General features: G+C 44.0%; 1 protein-coding gene across 1 annotated transcript in view; it reads right to left on the reverse strand.

Moving 5' to 3' along the window:
* The window catches only part of LOC137907718 (latent-transforming growth factor beta-binding protein 2-like), a 67,931-nt gene that overhangs the window by 5,279 nt on the left and 35,122 nt on the right, over positions 1 to 27,530 (reverse strand). Inside the window, exons 9-32 of the mRNA XM_068752076.1 lie at positions 22,849 to 22,923; positions 19,492 to 19,614; positions 19,245 to 19,409; positions 17,603 to 17,926; positions 16,790 to 16,809; positions 16,502 to 16,538; positions 16,150 to 16,212; positions 15,264 to 15,389; positions 14,684 to 14,812; positions 14,372 to 14,494; positions 12,864 to 12,983; positions 12,576 to 12,698; positions 12,323 to 12,448; positions 12,111 to 12,236; positions 11,812 to 11,937; positions 11,556 to 11,681; positions 11,070 to 11,195; positions 9,710 to 9,835; positions 9,379 to 9,498; positions 9,115 to 9,240; positions 7,430 to 7,552; positions 6,710 to 6,838; positions 1,299 to 1,427; positions 724 to 858 (exon numbers count right to left, since the gene is read on the reverse strand). Coding sequence (XP_068608177.1) covers positions 724 to 858; positions 1,299 to 1,427; positions 6,710 to 6,838; positions 7,430 to 7,552; positions 9,115 to 9,240; positions 9,379 to 9,498; positions 9,710 to 9,835; positions 11,070 to 11,195; positions 11,556 to 11,681; positions 11,812 to 11,937; positions 12,111 to 12,236; positions 12,323 to 12,448; positions 12,576 to 12,698; positions 12,864 to 12,983; positions 14,372 to 14,494; positions 14,684 to 14,812; positions 15,264 to 15,389; positions 16,150 to 16,212; positions 16,502 to 16,538; positions 16,790 to 16,809; positions 17,603 to 17,926; positions 19,245 to 19,409; positions 19,492 to 19,614; positions 22,849 to 22,923 — 2,946 coding nt within the window. The remainder of the gene's footprint in view (positions 1 to 723; positions 859 to 1,298; positions 1,428 to 6,709; positions 6,839 to 7,429; positions 7,553 to 9,114; positions 9,241 to 9,378; positions 9,499 to 9,709; positions 9,836 to 11,069; positions 11,196 to 11,555; positions 11,682 to 11,811; positions 11,938 to 12,110; positions 12,237 to 12,322; positions 12,449 to 12,575; positions 12,699 to 12,863; positions 12,984 to 14,371; positions 14,495 to 14,683; positions 14,813 to 15,263; positions 15,390 to 16,149; positions 16,213 to 16,501; positions 16,539 to 16,789; positions 16,810 to 17,602; positions 17,927 to 19,244; positions 19,410 to 19,491; positions 19,615 to 22,848; positions 22,924 to 27,530) is intronic.

Consider the following 27,530-nt stretch of genomic DNA (forward strand, 5'->3'; position numbering starts at 1 on the left):
ATGGGCCCAGGCATTTCACCCTTAAGCTGCTGGCTTAGCCAAATGGAAACACTGGCATGAGAGTCAACACACCATTCACTCTCACATGATTGATTAACACACGTCAAAAAGCAAACAGAGGAATGTGGCAAAGAGTTACACAAAGGCATAGCTGGGGTTTAGCACCCAGGAAGAAGAAAAAAACGTCCCCACTGAGGGCGCGCCGCTTAATAATGTAAATACAGCCAATTCATGTACAAATACGCCATCACGCCTGGAGATGTGGCGGTATTTCAGGAGTCAAACGGCCGTTTCTGTCATCCTGATTGCATGTATATGACCTTTGCACTTAAGACCATTCTAGCAGTGAAGAGAGCAATGTGTCTTCAGCGTCGATGGCCAATAGCTCAGTCTTATCCCTGTTAGTGAAGATATGGGTTTGCTGTAACTGAGCTCTTGGGGTATTTCCCTCGACTCCAACGGAGGAGTTACTTAATGAGTCATGCAAAGGATTAGGCTAATACGCATTTTTGTAGTGCAACACACCCACCCTATAAAATAAATGGAAACAGCAAGGTCAAAAGATTCTCTAAGAGACGCAGAGCAAGTCATATCCAACTCGTCGCCCTCGTTGTTTGGATAATGAGAGACAGCTCATTAAATCAGAGACAGCTCCATCTCCCGATGATGGGATTGGGAATTAAGTCCTATGAGTCACTGTGAGTGCTGGTCCTGCTCTATTACCCAGGGAGCGGCACTGGCTGGCGATGGGATCAAATTCCTCATTGTCGTTGGGGCAGATGCACAGGAAGCTGCCGTCGAAGTTCTCACACAGGGCCTCCCCGCACAGCGCCAGGCTCATCTCACACTCGTTCACATCTGAGAAAGACATCACTTCATCAGGCAATGTTTGTGTCTAATGTCGACTGATTCCTTTTCCTTTGAATACGATGATGCACCCTTCTCAGACGCTTCTGACACTTATCACAATTTGGAACAAATCAGGTGATCTCTCTCTCTCTATATATATAAAACAACTGAAATTATAAGTTAGAAACAAAAAGTAAAAAAAAATAATATTTTAACGTAGGTCACAATCCTATATTTTCATTTTTGAAAAGCATTTAAGAATCAGAAAAACAGCTGGGCACTGCTTTAGCAAACGAGGCACAAACATCTGCACAGTAAATATTAGGAGAACTTGAACATACATGCCATTTACAGGACCGCATGCGACGCAAAAAGATAAATAAATATATTAATATAATGTAATTAATTAATATATATATATACACACAAATAGGAAAGAGGATACAAACCAATGCATTTGCTCATGTCTCCCGGAGGGTTGGTGTAGCCTTGGTCGCACTGGCACCTGAACGAACCGTCGGTGTTCTCGCAGAAACCGTGTTTCCCACAGACGGTTTCATTGACACACTCATCAATATCTGCGATGGGGAGAACACACAGAGAGGACAGCACAATGTTAATATTTACGGTGATGCTCAGCACAAATAGGCGTTCAGACTGCTGCGGGGCTTTCCCCACAATAAACACAACTACCATTCTGACTTTACAATAACAACAGAAATCACCGCCATCATAACATGTCAGGGACGTCTGCAGATCGGACGATTCATTACGACGGTTTTCAAACTCTGGTGTTCGTGAAGTAATTTAGGGAGAGTTACTCTCTGCATCGACAAAATGAAATTGAGTGTAGCCAGGATCTGGAAAAAAAAAAACTGCCAGTGAACGTTCTTTGGTCATGTCGGTGGAGTGAGAAATGACATAGGGAAACTGTGTGCGAAATTTAAGACACGGGGACTTCACAGAATACAGCAGCACTTAGCCTTTACCCACTTTACAAGGAAATAGAGAAAGATGGCTGGGAGTTCAGGCTTGGCACAGAATTGTTTTTTGACAGCTTCCTCATCGGGCTGTCTATCCCAATCATTGTTTGAACCAGCCTCAGTCTGCATGACATCAGATGCAGATCTCATTTAGAGTTAAAGTTGTACTCTGAAGGACTTATTTTAGGGCCTAAATGGTAGTTAGGGATCAAATCTGGTATAGTTGGTGGCCTACAGTAGTTCCATGACTGCATAGCAGTAAATCGTAAATATGTTCAAACCAGTGCAGGGTCTATATGGTTATAAGCCTGATTCCAAAAGAGTTGGGCTGCTGTGTAAAACTTAAAAAAAAATGCACAAAAAAAAATTATTCATCTGCTTTTTGCAAATGCCAAATAAGATAAGTAAAATCAGATTTGGCTTTAATTATGGCTTACACAAGTGTAACAGCATTTGTTAGCTTAGATGATTTAATAATTCTCGGCATCTCGAGCACAGCAGAAGCCCCAAACGTCGATACTGCTGTAAAGCTAAAAGGCTTAAAACACTATTAGACTTTAATATTCTTCCTCTAGTCACAGGAGAAGGTTTACTTGCTGAAGGTTAAACTAAACTACACACATCTAGGAAGTCAAGTTACTTATTCACAATCTAAATCTTTTCGACTGAATCTGTTTAATCTTTGCCTCAAAGGAGCATGAAATGCCCTGTCCTTTCATTCAAACCTGGTGTTTCTGCATCTTTGGGGGAAATTAGTTCAGGAACTCATGTAAAAAAAAAAAAAACACACACATCTTGTTCTTCTCAGCATAACCAGTGTCAGCAAAAACAGCTAAGCCACAGAAATTGTTTTTATCCTTGTGTTGTTTCTGTAAGTCATTACGTTGGGCACATTGTGACAGAAGGGTCAATTATCTGACATGAACAACTGATGCAATTGAAGAACACATCACTATGTCTGTTTCATTTTAAACGTGATTAGATTTCTTTGGGTTGACTTTGTAGAATCATGACAAACCTCTGTGGACATTACATTCAAGGTCTCCACGCCAGAAACTCCACTAGTGATCAAAAGTGATTGATTGCCAACACAAAAATGTTAAAATTTAATTCAGCTTTAGAATAATTTTGCTCAACAGTTTCATACTTGCGAAGTCTGCTCCTAAGATTTGGACAGAAAGTCAAAGCCAGGACTGATGTATGGAGTGGAGGGCAATTCCATTTACATATTATTTTGCCTTCGAACACATCAACTGCAAAGAGGGAGAACGCAAGACCAGAGGAGCCGCAAGTCATTTGATCTAAACCGAGCATTTGGTCAGTGTCCTGTCATCCCAGACAGGACACAGACATCTACGTTTTTAAGGCTTGCAAGGGGGAAAGTCCTCAGTCAGTGATCCTTTCCTGATTTGGCATCTTCTACATCATTCCTTTTGGGGTCAGAGATAGGGGGTTTCCACAAGCAAATAAAACTGCGGAGACAACATCGTCTTTGTCATTTGTTCAACGTGTGTACAGGGAATGCTGAAATTTGGAGGCTCAAGGCGCTGCAAGATAACTGAATAGAACAGGATAGGCACTGAAAACCACTAACCCCATTTTCTTTTGTTGGAGGATACTTTAAGATGTTATGTGCAAATTAAAAATACCTTGTTTGAGAAGAATATTCCCTCAGCTAGATCAGTAGCATTCTCAGTGTAAGGTGAAAAGTATTGCATAGCAGACACTTGAGGAAGTATTTCGGAATGCTGGCATGACAGCGACCGCCAGCTGGGAGGTTCGTGAAGAATGCGATGAAAGGCCTCTGTGTCTGCAGGCCGATTTTCATTCATGTGTGACATGGAACAAAATCTGCTGCGAACCACATGTTGGGAAGAGATGCAATCAAATTATCATCCTGGGGAGAGATGAGAGCATTGAGACTAAAATCATTTAATGGCCTTTGCTTTTCTGTGTATCTGGTTGTGTTTCAGTGGCAGCAGTACTTAAGCAACCAATTGGATTTATCATCAGCCTTCTGATTGTAGGAGTAATGGTTTGTGTGTATGTGTGTGTGTGGGGGGGGGGGGGAGCAAACAATGCAAAATGAGAGAACTCTATGAGCAGCACCTGGGGTTGGCTTTCTTAGTTTTTCCATGTAATACCAGTTATATCAGGAAGCACGCAGAGCTATGCCTAAATGGAAGAACTGAGGCAGGGAAGGATGTGAGCAGAACACTGGAGATGGGAGGAGCAGAGGTTAAGCCCCAACAAGCAATGATCATCATGGACAGACCCGGGAGGACATGCTTCATAGATCAAGTGATGTGGTGCAAGTGTGGACTCTCAGCGCCACATGTTAAACTGGAGCACATGGTGGCAAGCAAAAAGAAAAAGAAAAACCTCTGCAGCCCCCATATTGGTGAGGATGAGGAGCATTTGTTTTCAGGGAAGTGCGTTTGTGCACTTTATCTGACATTACACCTACAAGTGGTCTCGGGCTAACAATAATGGCGGTTGAGGTCATATCATGCATGCACTTTGAAGTAAATGTGCCTTACATCTGCACCGCTGTACGAGCAATCATACTGATTTCTATACATGTAAAGGGTTGGGACGTTGGCAAAAGGCTGACCACATGCAATTTCCGCCCTTCTGAAAACCTTTTTAATAGACAAGGCACAGCTTGAGGGAATTTATGAGCATTACAGTGAATAAAAAACAATGAGCTGTGAATACACATTGACTCTTTCCCAATCCACCAAGAGCTCTCACAGCAGAGTTGCAGCTGACGTGATGCGAGGAAAAACCCTGTTTTTCCCCTTTTGTATTATGACCTGTAAATCTAAATCAGTACTACAAGCAGAGCCAAAGACAACCGCTGCCCCACGAAAGACTGGTGAGTAAAAATAAAATGTCCATCACAGAAATGGTAAATTATAGTGTCGGGCCTCTTCTTAAATATTTGTTGATTTTTACAAGCAGACAAAAACACAGCAGAGTAATTAAGCTCCCTCTCTGGACTTTTATTGGGGTGACGGCAGCATCTCCCAAACTTGCCATCGCAAGGTGAAACAAGCCACTATTGTGTGCACCGCTGAACTTCTGAGGGTAAGGAGCGAGCTGGTGCTCAGACTGGGACTATGAGTCAATGCTGAGCTGCACAACTGTTTGTTTTGGGGGTCTAGAGAAAATAGGAATAGCCGGCGTCACCATATAGCAATGGGGGAAAGACATCGGATGCAGTCATAACGGGATACCCATTCAAGTTAACGTTCTGTGGCACCACAGGGGACAATGGTTTCCTTAATCTGGTTCCATTACAGAATGTGTCATATAGGGAAATATACGTGTATATAATTTGGCTTCTGTGATTGCAGCGGTGATAGTAACTGAATTAGGCATCTGTGTGAACGCGCAGAATGGAGGGATGGCAGGAGAAGAGGGGCGGGTGATGCTTTGATGCAGAAGGGATGATTTAAACGCCTCCTTTGAAAGCTGCAACCCTAATTAAAGCCACACGGTGGATGGGTGCGGCGCCACCTGTTTTGTTCGAGCATGCGGGGCAGAGAAGGGTCTTTGCTCATCGCCGTGTAAAGAGGGCTTCTGATTTGAACCGTTTAACAGCGTTTTGATGCTGCATCACGTGAGTGGAAAGGTGAGCAGCTGGTTTCAGTCTCCTCTTGTCACACCACAAGCTCCTTAACTCAAAAGGCTGACGGCATCATAAAGTGCCGTGTGCAAGCAAAGCTGGGATTAGGGTGGAGGGGGCGGATGTCTGAAGTGTCACTGATCATCACCGGAGCAGCATATTCTACCCCAAACGCCATCTGTTGACAGTCAAATAAAAACTAAGGGTCATGAGAATATTTCAAGCCGTTCTGCAGTCCGAGTGCAAAGGTTGCCGTCTACGCTTCTCTTTCTCCAACACAAATGCACAAACAGGGACGTTAAAACCCACAGTTAACCACATGCACATGCACACATGCACTCTCGCACCCACACACACACACTCACACAATCACCCACAAACACCCACAGCAACCGACTGTGGTCCAACACATCATTCCATTGTGGTGCTCTCAGACTGCTTTCCCCTTTTTCGCCTGTCTCCTTCCAGTGACTGTTTGGACGCCGTCCTAATATGAGGAAAATATTTGGCCATTTGTTTTTTGTCTCTCGTAGTCCTCATAAACCAGACGTGCTGGTTTATGGCGCAACGAGAGCAACACAGGAGCTACAAATATAAAGACTAATAAACTTAATACAACGTAATCTCAAAGCCCACTTGTATGATCCTGCCAGTGAACACAGAAGGCGTCTTGCACTCTGGAGGTCGAAACGTTGCGTCTGTTGCTGTTGGCTAGCTGTGGCGCCAGATGCAGCGTAAGTGAAAAGCTTGCTGGTCAACCCAGGTTGGCAGGCTCCTCCTTTGGCAGGTAAAAGAGTAAAAGGCCCGACAAACCTAGCCCCTCTCAGCATTGATGGGGTTCCATATTGTGCCTCTGCCACAGGCATTCCATTCCTCTGCCACAGGCATTCCATTTGGTGACTTCTTTCTGAAGTCACCAAATTCCAGGGGCAACTTGTCTTCGTCTTCCCCTTGGCCTCTTGTGTGGGATGAGTTTGAGTACCTTGTTTCTTTGGATTCACATCAGACTCTTTGTGAATCCGAGCCAAACAGAAACATTAATCTATGCACGGAGGGAGATATTCAGAGTGATGAGTCGATTTTTCTAAGTTCACACAGTAAATAGGTTGAATTATTGTTTATTTATGGTGCACAAAAGATCCATGCACTGCAGATGTCTTTTGCTTCAGTCTAATTCCATTTAGCCTCAAAATCTTTATATTTTTCTTTATATAAATAACTAGATATACACATGTTGACGACTCACCACAGTCTGTGACGTCCCCTCCTTCGAGGCCGGGCTGGCAGCCCATGAAGCACCGGTAGGAGCCGATGGTGTTCTCGCAGCGCCAGGTACCACACACCAGGCTTCCAAACTCCTTGCACTCATTCTGATCTGATCCAGCAAGAGAGTGGGTGACAGATGTTGGTTAGAAATTGGCAAACTGAGGAACAAAGCGAGAGACATGCACGCCCAAAACACACACTCGTGCTCCCTCGACTGCTCCTCTGCTTCCAGTCCAGCAGGAGTCGTCCAGCAGCCCTGTGGCGTAGCTGTCCTTAGTAGTACGCAACAGGACTGGCCAAGAACAATATTATCACAGCAACCAAAGAACTTGTCAAGGAGCTAAAGGGAGATGTTCCAGAGGGAGAAACACCTCGTGCTCACAATGGGGACATTCATACTTCCCTCTGGGGAGAGGGAGTGCAGCGCTCTAGTCATGTAATGCAGGCACCCCTCAGTCCTGGGGCCATGGAGAAACCCTCTCAGCTAGGTTTGGACAATTTCATTCCAGCCCTGTCCCCACTTGTTAAAGATAATGAATCACAGCCACCTGCCGCATTTAGACTTGAGTACACCCGAGTCTAAATGCGGCACGATCGTAATTCTGACATATCGGTTGACTGAGAGCGGTCAAACCTCGGGACTGTCTGGGGTCAATAAACACTTTGACATACATGAAAGGGCATCTAAAGGCGGCCTTACCCTCACAGTCAGCAGTGTCGGTACTGAACTTGAAGCCAGCCTCACAGAAGCAAAAGAAAGAGCCGTCGTTGTTCAGACACTGGCCATGGATGCACACATTGTCTTTACTGCATTCGTCCACATCTAATGCACAGAAGAGAAGAAAAAAGTGGACATAATGCAACAATTAGAGAAAAGATAGGTTGAGACGTATTACACATTGATTATCATTAAATATCCTCTGTTTTTAATAATTCCGCAGGGATTCCCTTTAATGAGTTTCACACAAAGAACGTGTAATCAAGCCCTTGCCCGGCACGAGATGCATTGACTACTTGGAACACTTAACAGTATACTGCCAAACAGGAAGCGAAGGAGAAAGAAAACATTTACCTCAGCCTTCCAGGCGGAGAAAGTCTCCCTCCAACGCGAAAAAATTCACAATGAATGTGACGTGCGTGATTAGCTGTAGATCGGCGGATAATTGCAGCGATGCAACATAACTTGTGAAAGGTGGAAGGTGGAGGAAAGGCAGGGAGGAGAAATTCACAGGAAAAGATCATCGTTCTTTTCCAACCTTTGAAAATCAAATGAATGTCTCAGAGATGACAAGGTAAACACGCGTTTGTGGCGACAGAGCAGATAGAAACAACATCCCAGACCGTAAGCAAGCACATAAATACGTTATGACTCGATCACTGGATTTAATTTAAGGGCTTGAAAGGCTGTATTTTTTCCATTCTTCCATCAGTCCTTTATTATACATATGCTGTTTTTGCTGAGTGACCAGTCCGGTCAGGGCCAAGGCTCAGTTAGTATCACCTGACTAAACCCATATTTCTTTCCCATAAACTCCTACACACTAATCTTCCTTTCACCTCCCCATGCAGGCTCATGTCAGAGGGGTCTGGCTTTTATTGTGTCAGCACTACGCATACAAAACAGCAGACTGCAAGAAAATATATGACAACTGCTGATTTATTGGATAATTAGAGGCCCGTATTTGTTGTGGCGGGTCGCCAAAGTACCTGACCCAGGCTGGGCTGTTGGTTCTGAGCCTGGCGATGATATCTAAAGCCCTCCAAAGCCTCCGTGGAAAGATGACCATGTTCAAGGACCGACCCTGGTCCACTACTACAAGTCAAATACAAAGCCTGCTTCACATCACCCTCCGATATTTGACTGACAGACAACTCAACATTTGCTTAACTTCACTTCTTATTTCTCTTGCATGACATGCACGCACTAACACTGATTCATCGCTGACATCCTTGCCAAACTTAGATCATGTATTTTGACAGAAAATACTCAGTTGGTTGAAAAGAAAAGCTGATGATCTGGTTTGATCTTTTTTCTCTCTCCCATTGCTAGGTCATGAGGTGAGGCTGAAATAACATTAAACTGATGTCCAAGCAGGGAGAGACCGAACTGAGACGGTTAATGAGGACATGGCTCATTTCACAGGCGGGTGTGTGCACTCATCCCCGGGTCTGACCCCGACACCCAGGACAGCACAGAGAGGACGCGATCTGCCAGCCTGCATGCACTGAGCGAATAAGCTGAACCTAAGCCTACTGTAGAAGGAATTGAGCAATTAAATCCAACTTTCTCCACTTTTGACTTGTCCAATAGCACAAAATCCATAAATCATATAAAACATAATTAACCATTAGGGTGAGTGCTCTAACACGAGAGTTTTACTCCACCTTGACAGCCTGTCCTTCCATCGGTGGTGATGTATCCATCAGGACAGATGCATGTGAAGGAGCCCTCGGTATTCCGACACTCTCCCTCTCCACAGATCCCCATTATGGTTAAACACTCATTGATGTCTGTTGTACACAAACAAAAAAGCACACTATGGAAACAAGGCACGGTGAAATGGAGACCTGGTCAATTTTATGTGTCAGATAAACATGTGCGTGCATGTGTGTGTGTCTGCGTATGTGTGTGTGTGTGTGTGTGCGTACCTCTGCAGGCTGTCCCATCCACCAGCTCCAACCCAGTAGGGCAGGAGCAGGTGTAGGATCCAATGCTGTTGCTGCAATGGCCTCCCTGACACAGGCTGTTGTCCTTACATTCATTCACATCTGCAATCACACAAACGCATGCATGCATGCACGCGCAAGCACACACACACACACACACACATTGAAAATCAGAATGATAAACTCACACCAGCTGTGACTCACTGTCAGATAACTCATTCATCATTGAGGTTATAATAGGCTCTACTGCACCAGAAAAAAATAATTAAAGACAAATCCTAAAATTTAACCCTTAAACAGCCACATCTTGTACCGTCACATGAGAGGCCGTCGGCTGCCACCGTGAAACCTGGGTCACATGCCATGCATGCGAAGGAGCCCTCTGTGTTGGTGCAAAACCCAGTGGGACACACACCTGGGGTCTGGCACTCATCAATATCTAAGAGACGAGAGAACACGAAGGAAAAAGAGGGAGGAGAGGTTAATGGTAGACAGCGGTTACAATGGGTCGGAACTGTATCCTGGCACCTTTGATCTGATTCATCAAGTAACATGGTGTGATGTGAAAACTGTGGCCCCACCTTTGACAGGTATTGCACGTCTTAACAATTTAATGATTTGTATTGGTGCGTTCAGGGTTAGGGTTTAAAGTCATGGTTAGACGTATTAGCATGAATTAAATAACATATTTTATCTGGCCAGCCGTCCGTCTCTTACCACTACCCTAGAATTTGGGGTTCCACCAGCAGCCAAATCCCAATTTATCCCCAAATCCCTGGCTATAAGTAATAGCATTATGCAAAGTGACATCTAGAGTCAAATCAATTGTTCCCTTTCTTATCTGTTTAAAATGATTAATGGATGAGTGTGACTCAGTTCAATTTACAGTCAGTCGTGCCCTCCTTATTAGATCACACTGACAGTGTTTTATTAAAAAGGGTGGAGAGACAAGTATGCAGGACAGTCATAGAATCCAAAACAGAAAGCTAAGACAGGTGGTGTACAATTACTGGATGCACAAACAGTCATTCACATGCTGTTATGCAATCACTGGACGTTCCTTCAGCTTTTACAGACTGTATTTCTTATGGAGAACATAGTGTGGGCCATTGTTAGGTTACGCAGATGTTATTTGCCCCTGGGTGAACAGACAGACTTCAACAGGACAAACGGCAGGGGAAAGGCAGGGGAGTGGTGGACTTCTTTTCAAATCAAGCCCTAACTATTTTCCATGGCATCAGAGGCATCCATTAAAATCCTATCAAAGGCCGACTTGGACTCTGGCTTATTTTGCAAAACGTTTGTTTTTTTTCCAGAGCAAAGACACATATCAGTAGGGGATCTTCCTCCTGGGCTAGAGCCACACTTCCATTCAAAAGCACACGGCAGTAAGTCTAACTAACTGAGGCCATGTTTGATACCATTTAAATAATCATTTTCCCATGAAGTCATGGCAGATCTAACATACTTGGACTTGTCAAAACAGTCTTTTCACCGCACTTATCTCATAAATCATGTCACCGCAGATTACTGAGGAGTGTAAAGACTTTCTGCATCAATGTTCTGTGTCCAACTAAGCCTCTTTATTGTGCTCTACTGTTTGGTTCAAGGTTTACCGCAATGACAGCTCAGATAGTTCTATACAGGTAGGCAAACATGAATGGTAAGTATACCCTCACAGCCGTAACCATCCTCCGACAGTCGCAGGCCACTCCCGCAGCTCCTGCAGGTGTAGGATCCTGGGTTGTTCAAACACAGCTGGCCCGGGCACACGTTAGCCACCAAGCACTCATCCACATCTGGACACAAAAAACACGGACACATCATAGCACAGATTAACATCGCTGGCTTCAAATGAATAAAGTCTGCTGCCAGTTGTAATCAGTTCGACTGGTAATCACTGGTTGCGCCTCTTTCTTTTTAGCTGAACTGTCTGCACGATATTAGCCTGACATCATCTCATTCTATTTGAGGGCTTGTTGTCTCATTGTTTCGAGCAAGGCTCAGATGAGCGGTGCCAGAGGCAGATGGCTCCGGGATCCAACTATGATGTGATGTCTAGAAGGAGTATTTTGGGACTTTTTTTGTTTGAATAGAAGAAGGAGTCACACACACCTGTGTGCAAGTACATTCAAACACAAGCACAGCCAAAACCTCACCGTCACAATGCTGTCCATCTTCAGAGACGCGGAAACCAGGTTGACAGATGATACATGTAAACGAACCATCCGTGTTTGTGCATGTTCCCTGGGGGCATGTAGCGGCCAGTGCACACTCATCAATATCTGCGTGGAACAATGCAGACTCTTAGACATTTATTGCAGGTCAGGGACATCTCTACAGCCTGGGTTGGGTTCAAAACAAGGCGTAATGCAGAGCTTCCTTTCCATGAGCGGTGTTGAAAATAATACCAACCTTCACAGAGCTCTCCGTCATACGACACTCTGTAGCCTGCAGGGCAGTTCTCACAGGTGTAGGAGCCCTCTGAGTTCAGACAGATCCCATTGGCGCAGGTAGACAAGGACTGGCACTCGTCAAAATCTGGCCAAAACAACATGCACACCAGCACAGCCGTGCATGAATATCGCTATACAATACATATCATGCAGAGAGACTTGAGTTGCAAAGCCAAACAAGTTCAAATATTACACCAGTCTGAGTCGTAGCAATGCATGTATCTTTCCCTGAATGAGGAGCACTGCTGGAGATTTTACCTTCACACCTCTTTCTGTCTTGAGTCACTCTGTAGCCAGCATCGCATCTGGTACAGGTGAAGGATCCTTCTGTGTTGGCACACATGCCATCAAAACACACGCCAACTTGTGCACACTCATCTACGTCTGGAAACGGAAAGTCGCCCCCAAAATATGAAGAAACATTCATCACCATATCCAAGCGCTTGTCATAAACTGAGCCAATTTCTCACCTTCACATGTCAGTCCATCAGCAGATGGTCCAAATCCACGCCCGCAATTCTGACAAGCGTAGGATCCTGCTGTGTTGATGCAAATTCCCTCAGGACACACATTACCAGTTGCACACTCGTTGACATCTAACAAAAAAAAAAAGAAAAAACCCCACAAGTCGCAGACATTAACCTGCCGTTGAGAGAGCTTGATGAGGTGAGAAGTATGTAGCGGTGAATTACGCCCAGCAGCTCTAGGCAATCCTTTACAGACCTTCACAACCCTTGCTGTCTGAGGTGACTTGGTAGCCGTGGTTACAATTGCATTGGTGGGTGCCATCCAGATTGACACAGCGCCCGTTGGGACAGACTCCAGGAAGTAAGCACTCGTTCACATCTGCAGGGAGGATACAAAGGGGCTTCAGAAAATAAAGACGATCCCCTTTTCTTCGACCTGAAATGGTGCCGCCAGGCTTCTGCAACGGCGCTGTAGAGAACTACAGAGACTTTGACACGGCATGTTAATAATGACCGTCTGAGCTGCTGACTGACTGATGGCTACCTTGGCAAATGTTGTGCGGTGAGACTTTGTATCCATGGAAACAGTTGCACCTATAGGAGCCCTCCGTGTTGGCACACCTACCGCGACTGCATACTGTTTGGTTCAAGCACTCGTTTACATCTGAGGACAAAAGGGGACAGGACACAGCATATATGAGAAGGGGATTTTTGTTTTCATCCTGTCAGATTAAAAAGGTCAGTGCAAATAAATTAAAGGTCTCACACTCTCTCTCTCGCAAACTCTCGTGGTATTTAGACATGCAGACTATTTTAAGATATTCATGACATCTCAAAGTATGCATTAATGCAAAAGATAGAAGAAAATCAAAAGTTTTAAATTCCTCCGTAGTTTAGTGCTGAATGCAGAGAACCCAAACAATAAACGAATGTGCTTGCGTTATAAAATAGAACTGGAGGTAAGAACAAATATGTTATTGCTGTAATTTTGGTGTATTGACAATGTGATGTAAAAATAAAATATGTGAGGCAGTGGGTAATTGCAGCAGGAAGCAAAAAGAAAATGCAGAAAATAAAAATGAAGCCATGTGTATAAAATAGGGGTTGCACTGGCATAGTATAGCAGTAAAGGGGAAACAATTACAGCATAATTAGAGTGCAAAATGGCTGTAAAACAGCAGTCATTAAATTAAATCACTGCACAGACCCAAACCTCATTCATTGCCTTTCACTATTTGCCACAGTCGCTGTCTTTTCCAACTCAGGAGTTTAACAGTTTACCCAGGAATTACCTTTATGGAGAAGCCCATGCAGATTTTTTATTATATAGCGGAATTTATCCGGTGTTAAAACAATTATTTTTTCAGATTCAGCGGATGTGTAGGAAGATGAAAATAAGCCTGATTGTGTAAATATAGGAAAGCGAGAAATAGCCATTAAAGAAGAAGGGAATGTGGTGTGAGGAAGGAAAAATATTTTTATGCAACATCTCCCAGGTCTCCATGATAAGCACTGACAAGGGCTGTTTCCGCCATCACACCAGCAATTAGGCTTATCCACAATTCGGTTAATTGGGCTCAAACCACTGAACTACCGTCAATTTACTGAAGCAAATACTGGAAAGTAAGCGCTTGTGTTGCCAGTTTTATGTCACTCCCACTGTAGGCCTGTTAGCACTGCCTGTGTGGATATTCAGATGCAAAATATTATAAATAACGTTATACCTCATTTAATGGCTTCCTCTCAGTTACTTAATCTACATGACAGATTTGCGCAAAAAAATAATAAGTTCTCTAACAAACAGAGATCCTCTTTCGTGATATTTTCTTTGGCGCACAGGATGTAAGGAGACTTTTAAAAGTGACATCAATGTTTTGACTTGCTGACAAATCAATTGTAAATAACTCGGACCCCGTGACCTTCTCAGACATCTCTTGTGACTGCACACTTGTCTCACCTGTCCCTGCACTGCTAATAAAGCCTTGCTGGCCTCCACGGGGCCCAGAGGAAAAATTGATTGTGTATTCGGGAGCTTGCGATAATGCGTGTCACCTTCACATAGGCCTCTCCAAGACTTGCTGTAGCCGCTTTTGCATTCACAGGTGTACGATCCTTCTGCGTTGCTGCATTTGCCATTCTGGCACTTGTTGTTGGGCATGCTGCACTCATCGATGTCTGCCAGTTGGAAGGAAAACCAAGGAGAGAGGAAAAGAAAGTGGCTATTGTGCTCCACTGCATTAATTTGGACAGGATGCGTTTTAAGCGAATAGCGCTGACAGAGTCAGGGAGTTAATAGCAGCCTTGTGTGGCTTTCCTCCAATGGAAACACCGTGTCTCCTGCCATCTTTGGACATTGTGTCTCACCTTGACAAAACCTCCTGCTCTGGGTGATCACCTGGCTGTAGCCACTGAGGCACTGACAGGTGTAGGATCCATAGCTGTTTATACAGCGGCCCTTCCCGTCACATGGATTCTCCGTACACTCGTCCACGTCTACAAAAAACAGAATGTGACATAATATAACAGTTCTGCTTCACTAGCATAAGCTGTTCACTTTCCAAGCCATGGATTTGGAACTCCTTCGAAGACACGTGAATTCCTCAGTGATGGCCGGAGACCAGCCGAGGCAGAGCAGACGCCTCAGCCAAGGCCTCCGTCGGGAGGTAAGGGATCACAGCACAGTGGCAGCTCGTTGGACGGCCGAAACAATGTTGTCAGGCATCACGGAGCAGGTCAACATTAAGAAATGGATCCCTTTCATTTTGGCTCGCTTCATTTCGCAAACCTTCAAGTGCCGTGTAATGTTTGGTGCGTGCATTTGCTTTAACAGAAATAGTGACAGACAGGGGCCTCTGTGTGTTTATGTAACCCCCCCCAGCCCCCACACCCCCTCCCTTCTTAAGAGTGTCCTGGTGCAATACTCCATCTATCCATCGTTACTTACCAATGCAGTTGGTCTGCAGTGCACTGAGCTTGAATCCTGGCTCGCAGTGGCAAGTGTAACCAGTCTGTACAGGAATGCATTTCCCATGGCCGCAAATGGCGGGCGCAGTGGCACACTTGTTAATACCTATGAAAAGACATAAATGTTCAAAGTCATTACTCGGAGGGGGGGCAGACAAGTATATTTCTGACCTAGGGTTACACACCATTCAAGACACTGTAAAAAATATATAAAAAAAACAGCATTCCATCGACAGATGTTGTTTTCCATGGTAACCCATCTTGCTGTTTTATAGGTTGGGTCTCGGATGAGAGGACAGATTTTACAGCACTGTAGTGTTCTAACAGGTGGCTTGGCGCTCATACAAAAGGGTTGCAGAGAAACAGGTCATGCACGGTAGAGCCTGATATGAGTGTTGTTGCTGTATTTTCCCTGTCCAAATAGATTGTGGTAAAACAGAGAAATTCAACTGGTCACTTTATAGGATTAATGTTAATTCTCTGTACTTCGCTTCTCCCCCTTTTGTTCTTTCTCTCATTCTTGCTGCCAAGCGAACTAACTTTGACCGAGACCCCCCCCCCCCCCAAACATTTTCATAAGCCTGGCCTTCGTCCACCCGGAGGATAGCATCTCTTTCCAAGATGCACATTTCACCCATTTCACCCTCTGCGCACCCAAATTGAACTTAGAGAAAAGGGGTCAAACAAAAGAATAATCCAACCCATCCTTGGCTTGAACCTGAAAAACGTCCTTTATGAAAGCCAGCAGTTGACCGAAAGAATCAAATATGAATATTTGAGCTCCTTCTCCTTTTCTTTGTCAATCATCAGGCACGGGTGATTTTAGATGTTTCCAGTGAATACATGTCTTCTTTTGTGGCTTTCACCTGTAACTGAGTCGGTGTGGATTGTCTCCTCTGATTCTGGTGCCAGGATGACGACGGAAGAGTCTGTAAAGAGGGATTGAGACCAATAACACACTGGGACATACATTACAGCCTAAGTGAGACACTGCTTGTTTTCCAAACCACTTGTTCTTCAGCTGTCACTCAATTGGCAGCATAAAAATGATTCTATTTTCTCTGGGCCACAAACAGTACACTGAGCAACACGTTAAAACACGTTACATGTCTATGCCTGACTGAAAACCAGTGTTTACTCCGTGCAAACCACAACAGGCATTAAAGATGAACAATTAGAGGCGTGTCGACTCTGTGAGTAAAGCCAAAAGACAAATACCTGGATACTTCAGTGGTGAGTCGGTCACAACAGCTGGCTAGAAAACAAGTAAACAGCACTTGTCAAAGAGCTTGGTGAAATTAATCAACATATTTACGTTCATATACTGTGTCCGCTTTTGCTGTCATAGTCAGTGCTAATTAGATGAGTGTATCTACGAGCAAAATGTGGTCTTAATAAGTTCTATAATCAGAGGAGACCCTCCAGCTGAGATAGCTGGAACATATCTTTCTAGGATAAACATTTCAAAAGTATGTGCCAAGTGGTTGACGGGGAGGGAGAACTTACCGGGCTCAGAATTTCCACATCTGCCATGAGACAAAAAAGAAGAGGAAAGGTTTATCAGTAGCAAACGCTGACAATCTGTTTGCATTAACAAATACCATTACTAACTGCAGACAACAGTTCGCCAGCTCCCTTTGCATTTGAGTTGCAAGTCTCTATTTCTAATAAAACGAAGCTTATGCCACATTTATCCTTTAAGCCACGCGGAGAGATTTCTGTCAAAGAAAGCAGAGCAGACTATACAAGCCAGGGGGAAATGCAAAGAGACAAGGAAATCAGATATTTCTGATAATGAAGACAAAAATCCCTAAATATTTACAGAATCATCTCTTAATATAAATCAAAACGCTAGCGCTTTGCCAATAAACTATCTCGCAAGTAGTAATTTGGAAACTGTTGGTAATTTAGATATGTGGCTGGTGAGTTTGTGTTATTTTATGTGTTGCTGTGATGCTCATGGGAGCTTTTCTATGATGGATGGGGATGCGGGGGGTCATGATTATTATTCTGCACATGTTCAACATTGGATCAGTCGTTTATTTATAGGGATCAAAACATCCTGTTGATGTTTGAATTCTCACTAAAAAACCTTTCATCCACTTTTATCCTGTAGAAAAACAAATCCTATAGTCTGCCGCCCAGCTGCCCTGCATTGTTTATGCCTTGGTTTGAAGTAAAAAAAATATATGCAAGAGGTTGCCATGTTTGTATAAGAGCATGGCTTAAGTGCATCAAATGTACAGACTATTCAGCTACATTTAACTATTGACCTCTTTGCCATTCGGAGCTAATACCCGTTACCACAAACATGATCACCTTCCGGATGTTTAGGCAAACCCCCAGCTGGATCAGATGGTTGGAGAGGCTGCTGCGGAGTAAGAGGGTGCCGTGGAGCTTGAGGCGTCTCATGGTACTCAGGGTATTGGGGTACTTGTGGCGTTTGTGGGTAGCTGGGGTGATATGGCCTCAGAGTCAGAGAGGGTTGGGAAGATGGAGGCTGAGGATATGTGTAGCTCTGCTCCCCCCATGAGACTCCTGTACTCTGCAGATCATCTTCCTCAAGCTGTCTGAGAGAAATCTGCACATCCGATCTCGAGTAGGTATATCCATGGCCAGCTGGGCAGATCTCCTTGAAATGAGCTGCGGGGTAGGCAATACATAATGAGCCATAGAAATCATCACCTCTGAATTCTTCTCTCCGGCTACTGAAGCGAACATAAATCTCTGCCAGAGTGTAATTGTTGCTCCCTGATGCTCGCAGATAAACGAAAAGCCATCCGCGTAATACAGTAACGCTGAGCATGCTGTGCTTTACAGTATGCTGTGAGTGACGGGACAGCTGTCGCAGACATGGACCAGCGAGAGGGGGGGGGGGTCCGGAAAGATTGGTTATATCTGCATGCTAAAACAGATACAGGCATGCCAGTAGGGGAAGCAGAAGATCGTGTAATACTGACTGACCCTTTGAACTAGTTGGTGTTCAGGCACATGAGTGAGACAATAATGGAGCATTGGTTGGTTAGATAACACTACACCTCTTTGTGCTGGTACCCAACAAACCTCAGCGATGGTGAATCCATTACAAGAGAGAGGTTCTGTGTCCCCTGCCTGACCTTAAACCACCGAGTCTAAGCCAAAAGAGTCTGGAATAGAGATATGAGTAATGACAGATATGCGGTCTCTGTAAGTGCAGGAAATGTGGATATGATAGGCTACTGGATGATGAATTTAAATTGGAGGGAAATGGGGCTATATGTGATCAGGAGCCACATCAGAAGAACCAGAGCAAATATGGAATGAAGCTCAAAGGGCTCTTGTTACCCGGTCGCAAATAATAGGCCTGGCTGCTTTGTTCAGAATATAGCTCGAACACTTTGTTAGAGCTTACAAAAGCCAGCATCCGAAATAATAAGAGGCTGTGTCTGTGCACTCTGTCAGTCCGGACTGAGCAGCACCATGGAGGTCTGCGATATTTGATCTATGACAATCCCCATGAATCACTGCCCGGCACAGACACTCCATAAAACCAGTCTGTTTCTCTCAGAGACTTTGAAGATTAGATCAGTATGGGAAAAAAAAAAAGATGACAACTACTTCCCATGTTTCCCTTGGCCAAGCTGTATATTTCTGCTGTGAAGCTGCATTTCTGTTAGTGGGCTTTTCTCTGAGGATTGGAGTGATAACACCAAGCTGACTCCCACTGAGCCCCCAAAATATGAAAGACTGTTATGTTCTTGGTCTTTTTCCACACTTAACACATTTGGATATCTTGAAACGCTTTGCAAGCCTGACATAGAGCAGAACAGTAACAAAGTGGTAAAAAGTATTTGCTTGAAATGTCACTTTTTCCTCTTCCATTGCTTGACCATGCTTAATATGTGCATTTTATCTTTACAAACACTTTGAACGTGCCAAGCACATAGAGCCCAAAGTAAATGCGAGCCTTTGATGGCGGTACCTGATTCTGGTAAAGGACAGCGATCGCATCCAGCACCCCAGGCCTTGCCTACTCGGCTGCAGCAACAGATCTGCTTGGTGATGTGTTGAGCGAGTGGCAGAGAGCATGAGCCACCAGACATCGATCGGTAGCATAATGCCCTCTGGGCTGACACAGCCTTGTCCGCTGAGGAGAGGAGAGAATGCACAAAATAAAATGGCTGCAGAATCAAAAGATGACTGAGATCAAAAAGGGGGTGGGCACTTACAGACACAGTGCTTGCTTTCAGGGTCCAACATGTAGCCTGGTTTACAAGTGCACCTGTAGCTCCCTTTGCCATTGAGACATTCGGCATTCTTACAGATCCCAGGCAACAGGCACTCATTGATGTCTGTGAAATATGCAATACTGTACGTCAGTCCAACATTCTGTATTGGATCGGTGTAAACCAGTACACACTCATGTATTCCTGTGGGAACATTAACTTGGATATCTGGGTGGCCACAGCAGAATATTTTATTATCCTCCTCAGCATCTTTCCATAACAGTGTTTTGTAAAGATACAACCATTCATAGCCTCCATCAGATACTTAGATTTAGACACCCCCCCCCCCACTTCTGTCTTGCCCGAAACATGTGCTGCTGTGATTGCGTGGGTGGTGGAGCTTGCTTACAGCTCCTGAGCCACTGAGCCAAGTGAAGACAAGCAAGCCAGCTAATCTGCCAGGAGTGTGGTGGGGGACATATTTCAGGCGCTTAGTCATGTGATCACATGGGGACTAGGCAAAGTTTGTTGTTCTAATGTGTTAAACAAAGAGTACATCATTAGGTCTTTTCCCATTGCTTTGATGACTGGAACCAGCCTGCAAACTGCAGATTTTCCCGATTAAAATTAATCTACTCTTGTTTTGTTGATTTGCTTCCTGCTGGAAAAAGTGAGTTTATAGGATCGAAGTTGATAAATTCTTTGAACTGAAGCACGTCCAGGGAATGTCTCAATGTTCTTTGTGTTGTTTGTTGTGTGTGTGTGTGTGTACCCCTCTGTTGCCCATTATATTATATTATTTTCTATTTCTCTTTGCACTTCTCCATCTCTCTCGGGAGGTACTAGTTCTGAAGACAGTCAACCTTGTAATAACAAAGCCTCCAGGCTCTGTGTTATGTCACTTAAAACAAGCCTGTGTTTCGTTAGCAGGCGCAACCTGCTCGGATGGGAAAGGATGAGACACACATGGTGAAGTCAATGGAGCAGAGCACAGACGTCAGGCATGCTGATAGTCACAAAAAAGCAACAATGAGAGGCTGCACAGGTACTGTGGGGACTAAGCAGCATGCTATCTATTCAGAGTTCAGGTCAGTGTTGGGCTCAGCCTTCATCACATGGGGTAGATAATCCCTGATTCACTTGACATTAGTACCATTTTTATAGTCTGCTGATGGGTTGAACAGGATTAAGACTGACTTCTATGACAGCCTGTCATGACCAGCGTGAAAATCAACATCTATTTTGAATCTTCATCTTTTTTAAACATTAACAAAAGGTCCTTGTGATGAGCATTCATAAGCATCCATCTTCCACTGTGGCTGTTTTCAGTGTCTAATAATACATTCTGATTATTGAATTGTATCCAAAAAAAAAAAGGTTTCCAAAGTCTCAGCCAGTCGGCTGTGACCTCTCTTGTCCTTGCCCATTGTTTTTTTTCTGGAAGAAACTGCAATTATTTAGGAACACCGTGAAGCAATTTAGCAAAAGAAGAATTTTATCGCATCCTGACTGTTGCAGGTGAAGGGAGTACCTTGGAAGTCTCAAGCCAGACGTAACGTACGGGGCCAAAAATGCACCAATTTAGAAACTGTGGAGAGAGGGGAATGAATATGGGGCCAAAAATACATCCAAAGTATCCAATATTGTAAAAAGTAAGTTTTCACAAGCTGTGTATCCAAATATATGGAGATCTCAACATGTTGACCTAGACATTATTCAACTTGATAAAAATGTCAAATAGTTTTTGTTAGTTTCAGGCAATCATAAAAAGATAGCCATCAGCTCTACTTTGCAATGTGACCTATTCCCAGATCAACACCCACACCATTTGCCTTTCATTTATGAAAGTATGCTGAAAATGGACAATTGAGCTTCGTGTCCAGGAAACAGCTTTTGAAGTTAAGGCTAAGGTAATCATTCCTGAAGTCAAAGCACTCAGACGGGCATCTTATTCATTTTGCAGCATGGACGTCACGGACACAAAGGATCATTGTACAAAGAAAAGGTGTAAGGGTGATAAATCTTAAGTTCTACTCAGGTCCAATTACTATCACTGCAAACAGATCACACGAAGAGCTGCACTTTTACAACCTGGACACTAATCCAATAATCATAAGAAACCTCCAGAAAAAGCACGTTTTATTGTCGTTGGCTGTTGTTGTGAGACCCTGAATTAGAAATAACTTTTTGGAAATGGTGCAGCAGCCGAACAGGACATAGTTTTTAGGCCAGTCCAATAAATACCGTGGCTAACTGTCAGGTTTTCTGTGTTGGAAGTCCAGAAGTGAGCGACAAAAAACGGAGGAACATCTTGAAACAATCACAGAAAAAAAGATGCATGAATAATACAAAGATACATTTCCACAGTTGCTGGCTAGTTCTCTTACTATTGGAAAATGAGTGTCTCCCTGTCCGCAGGTCTTTGCTTTATTAAAATGTGTTTTCCCAACTCAATTATTAGCAGAAAGAATCAAAAGGCCAATAGCCCCACTGAGATCAGCAAACGCGTTGAACTTGCTGAACCGGTGTCTGAGGCCTGACGGGGATGCTTTTAAAGCTGCCTGATGGACCGTTATGTCGCTACACTCCGTAGGCTTCGGAAAGCATCGCCCTCTGGATGATGACACCATGAATCAAGTCAGTGACACAGCTCAAGACGGCTGTCAGAAAGGCCACATTTGACTATTGAGAGCATCAACAACAGTTGCATTATTCACAGATAGGGAATTTCTGCTGTGTATTTTATTTTTTCACATTCAGTAAATTCCAGTGTTGCACAGAAACAACACCAACAAATAAAAATAACCACAACCCGTCAGAGAAAGCCTGTCAACGGAGTCGACACTGTTGTTGTTTACTGCTCTATGAGCTAAAGGATATTTGGCACCTCTCGGATGCCGGAGTCGGGGTCAGCACTGTCGAAATTCAGGGAATAAGTTTGTTTTGTTTTCACAGATGGATGCCTGTATGAGCTGGCTGTTTAGGGAAGCAGTGCAGCAAGCAAATCTGCTCTTTCAACTCCCTTCAAGATACTCAGAGAACCATATTTGCCACAGTCACAGTCTGCTGTACCGGCAGTCACTGCACAGAACCCCAGAGACCAATTAGAACAGCAGCTCCAGGTGCTTGTTGGTTGTTGAACTCTGCCCCTGAACCCTCCTGACCTGGTTCCCATAGGGGCCTGGAATATCGCAAGGAATACTTTTAGCGAGGTCCCCAGGGTCCAGTTTAAGCGTGGAAAAATATGGCTGATATATTTTTTTATCCCATCCAAGACATGTTGTGTTTTTGTTTAGTGAAGCTACCTATTAAAATATGCAGGGGAACTAAATCCATCAGAAACATATTTTTAGTGCTTACCTTGACAGTGTGTGCGATTCAACTTTTTAAAGCCTTTGGAACATTCCAGTTGTCCGTTTGCGATCACAGCGTACGCTGCAAACAGAAAGAGAAAGCCCAGCTTCAGTAGAGCAAAAATGATCACAGCGTGCCATGCGTCTTTGTCACAAAGCATTGCATTCACCAGCGGGAGAAGAAGAGTGCAGCTTTTGCAGGGGATCTTATAACTTACAGATGTGAGCATCTTGGCAAAAGGAAAAAAAAAAATACAACATGAGGGGACCCACAGCTGGGCCTCATGGGAATGCAGAGTGCATGGAATTAGATCCCCATCAACCATATTTATTAGACAGCGCTGCCATCCAGCAAAATGTAACAATAACACCGCACGTCCTGTGTGATCACATTACCTATAACTCTCTTTAACCCCTAGGGACAGATGAAGGAAGTGCTTACATCATAAATATGTTGAGGAGGCTTTCATGACGACTCGGACCTTCATCATCAACTACAATGTGAATCTACTTAAACAAGATAATTTCACTGTGAAGACTCAATATGATGATAAATGCAAAACCTCAAAGGAAGTTGATTGGCCAGAAACTTCTTGTTGCTTGTTTTGCCGAGGCAATAAAAATCATGCGGTGTGTGTTTCAGGTGTGTATTTTCTCGGTTCACAGATGTGCTGCAGTTAAAAACATGCCGTGGCAGTTAATCCCTCCCGTTGGGCCATTGTGACAGTGGTTTCAAAACATTACGTCATAACTTATTCGGTGCTCAGTCAAGACCCAGCGTGCTAAAAGCCCGGAGAGGTCAACATGACCATCGCGTGCCAAACAGAAGGCCTCTTTTTGTGTTTGATAGCAGGAAGGCTGAGTGTGTGTGAAGAGCTGGTTTCTAAACAGAGACACAAAACCTGTGGCTAAATGAAAGGATGTTAATGTAAATCTAGATCACAAGCTTAGCCCTGAAGTGAGGGGTAACATTAGATATTGGGTACATTTAATTTAGTCAATCTTCAGAATTTAAGGGCTACTAACTAAACAACCCTTAAATGTCTTCTGTCAATACAAAACCCAGCTACCAGGAGTGACTGGAATGTGTGTCACATGGAGGATTTCTGGGAACACAGTCCTGGAATCTGAGCTTTTGGGTCCTGCTGTGACCCAGTGGACCAGGCCGGGTCAAAGTACCTGAGAGTTGACAAAGCAGAAGTGGGTCAGCACAAAAGGGAGTAATGGGGAAAGGAGGAACTGTGTCAAAGCAACACCCCTGTTCCTGTCTGCCCACCTCATCTTCATTTGCACCCTCCTAATCCCCCTGTCAAAGTTTCTGAGTAATGAGATGTTGTGGTAGGGCGGTGGGCACGCACTCCTGCCGCGATGGGATCAGGGAAAGTCTGAGCTAAGTGACAGCGAGGAGCACATGCCAGGAGAAGCCTGGTGGGGGGAGGTCCGGGTGTCTCAATAAAGCTTATTAGCAGAGAGGTGAGGACCTCTGCCATCAGCGACAAGACTCGATATGTATCAAGACTTGCGTGGATTTCCGACTGAGACATGGCCTATACGCACAAATCCGGAAAACGGTGTATACACAAACAAATCCAGATGTATGAAACCGTGCGTAGGCATGGATCCACGCACATTTCCTTCTCAATCAGCGGCAATGAACAGCGGCTCTCCCTGCAAATTGCGTTTTGATGTTGGTCGGGCTGAAGGTGAGGCAGCACATGCATGTACAGAGGAAGAGATGGAACAGTGTTGTTTATCAAATAGACTTATCATTGAAGAGTGTGTTGAAAACATCTAATGGAGATGAGCCTGTCGTGTGCGAATCAGTATTATGTGAACTTGCGTCGCTTGTGTAGTATGTTTTCTAAATTCTACCAGTCAATTAGAGCCATGTTTTCTGTGTAAGAAAATATCATACGCATCAAAACACACAGCTTGGCCATGTAATTTTCATTACTGTGCAAAGAATTAACGTTTTCCTCAGAAGATTCAATAATCTTTTTTTCATTTGTGCAAAAAGCAGAATTATGCAGGCAATGGCTTGCCAGAGTGAGCTCAAGCTGCGCATCATTAGGGTGACCCTTGGTTACAAAGACCCAGACTGGTCAGCATCCGCTGAGGGTACACGAAGAAACTTCCAATTGTTGTCTATCCACTTAACCCTGTTCAACAAAAGACTTTGTCACCCCTTACTAATTTATTTTGCGTCTCCATTCTTGTATTGCACATTCCACTGGCAACACTTCAATAATATTTGCTTGAATTCCCTGACCTGAAAGTGGAATTCAAATTCCTTGGTGCTTCTGGATTGGTGGGTTGGCCCTAAACGAAATCGGAATAAATCCCTTTATTCTCTTTTCAACATGAACTTAAAGTTTTCTTTTCTTTCTTTTCACACAGAGCTCTGCTGAGGGTATCCAAATGAAAGGACAGCTTATGCAAAATGAGAGTGAAAATAAAGGGAGAAGGATACAGGAGGCTGAGAACGGAGAGAGTGCAGAGTGTGATGGGTGCCTCGGCAGTACAGATGGCTTTAATTGCTGATTTGGTTCAATGCCTCTACAGACCTCCCGGTCTGGGGACTGTTCCTAGAAGGCGATCGAGGGGTCTGGTCTATCAATCACTGACTTTGCTTCAGATCTGGGAGACAATTCCAGGTTTAGAACTGCTGAGAATGTGTGAGAAACAGGAGTGAGCATGGACTGATGCCATCCCTTATACTCTGCTGGGTGCCACTTTTTACAGTGTAAAAACAACATCTGAACAAAAGACCTCAGTAAATTATAAAATGAAAACCCTCAGAGGGATTTCTCTGCCAATAATTATTTGGTTGCATCACAATCTATACCATTGGTAGGCTTTGTGCTGGGACCCCCGGCCGTGCTTGTTTTATTGTAAAGGACTGTGTGACAAGAAGTCACACTATCTTGAAAATAAAGAGCAAAGTTAAATTTACACTCAAAACAAAAAATTCTTCATGTTTAAAACTTCTTTGAAGAATCTTCAAGAATTTAAGTTAAACTACTTTATCATATTTTACAGTGTAGGGAAATGACCCAAAGCCACATTCTCCTCAAGACCCTTTCCAGAAGTTCATTTTCTGACATGCTGCCATGGGACAAACCGGTGCCGCAAAAAGAACTCTTTAATCACCCATGAAGGTTTTTAGGTCTTCTGAGTTTCCACGTTGGTAAAGCCATCGCTTCTTGGCCCCTGAGCCCATGCTTGATTGGAGCAAACAGCTTAGAGGGAAGTAATTCTCTTTTAAAACAGTTTGTCTCCTTGGCACGTGCCACATTTACCACTCTGACACGGCACATATCAAATACCCCGTACATCAAGTGCCCTTGCGAGTGAAGTAGAGGCTAATCAGTTAAGACACATGAGACTAATATCAACAATCTCCTGGCGATACAAACACAGGGCCAATGTCAGAGTTAGTCATTAATCATGTCCATGTTATGCAGCTTCAACGCTAACATGAACTACAAACAACTGAAGCAGCAGCAAAAAAAAAAGAAAAACACTTGATGAGGAGATTATTTAACTTTGCTGCAACATTAAGTCTTAACTGAAAACATACTTTCATGGATTTGGGCTTACATTTTTATGCAACATGTTTCAGATCCACCGGCTCCTCGAAGAATTTTACAACCTTCACATTCACACAAACATTCATCCGCTGATGTCAGAGGCAGCCAAGTAAAGGGCCGAGCCAGCACGTCAGCAGCAATACGGCTTTCCCCACTAAACACTGCGCCATGATATTTCTATCTTTTAGACAAAATATAAAAACAATTATGCATTTTACATTGTTTGAAGCTGATGTCACTGCATCTATGATAAAACAGACCCACATTCCTCCATGAACACCAATTCACTATAACATATTAACCGGCTGGCTGCGTTCCAAAAAGTCTCGATAAAGCTCTTCTGAAATCAGTTCTTATCCAATTAAGAAATACATTTCACGTCCGTCTGCCTCCAATTGAGGTTTATTTCTGAGTGTTTCGGGGATGCTCAGCCCTAATTAGCAACATCGCTGTTAATGGATTCCATCATTGTCGTTGTGACGGTATAATACTAAGTCAACATCAACGAATCAAATACCGTCAAAGCGCTGTGATGTGTCTTTAATCACCACAAGAAGCTGCTGTGGACCTGTTCCAATGCATCTGCTCTCTTGCTGCCTCCTTCTGTGAAAGAACCATCGCATCCCTGGACCTTATCGCTCATTAACTGCATCATGCTTGATCAGTGCTAATAAAAGGCAATGTGCACAGGCGTCGGCCCCTTGATGCAAATCATATTGAATGCCGAGTTCATGTGGGAAGATCTGCAAGCTTAGTGGGCCCTCTCCTTCTTTGCCTCATGTGACTTGCCTCATCTATTGATCTAAACCTCATGAAGAGCAGTGTCCTAATAGCAGAGAGGCGTGGAATGGAGATGAGGGTGAAAACAAGCAGACAACTCCCACAGATTGAGGTGGAGTAGTGGGTGGGGCTAAGACAGCGGTGATGAGGTGACATCATGAAACCTAAAATTAATAGCCCCATTATAGTTTGACATTCCGTGACCATGAAAATCTACCCCTACAATTTAGAGTCACATTGGTGTCCTTATGAGTTTGCCAGCAGGGCAGTGGGGCTTGGATTACTGGGGATAAGGAGGAGAGAGTGTCGGGTTGGATCC

The sequence above is a fragment of the Brachionichthys hirsutus genome, chromosome 18 (assembly GCF_040956055.1).
Source record: "Brachionichthys hirsutus isolate HB-005 chromosome 18, CSIRO-AGI_Bhir_v1, whole genome shotgun sequence".
Lineage (NCBI taxonomy): Eukaryota > Metazoa > Chordata > Actinopteri > Lophiiformes > Brachionichthyidae > Brachionichthys > Brachionichthys hirsutus.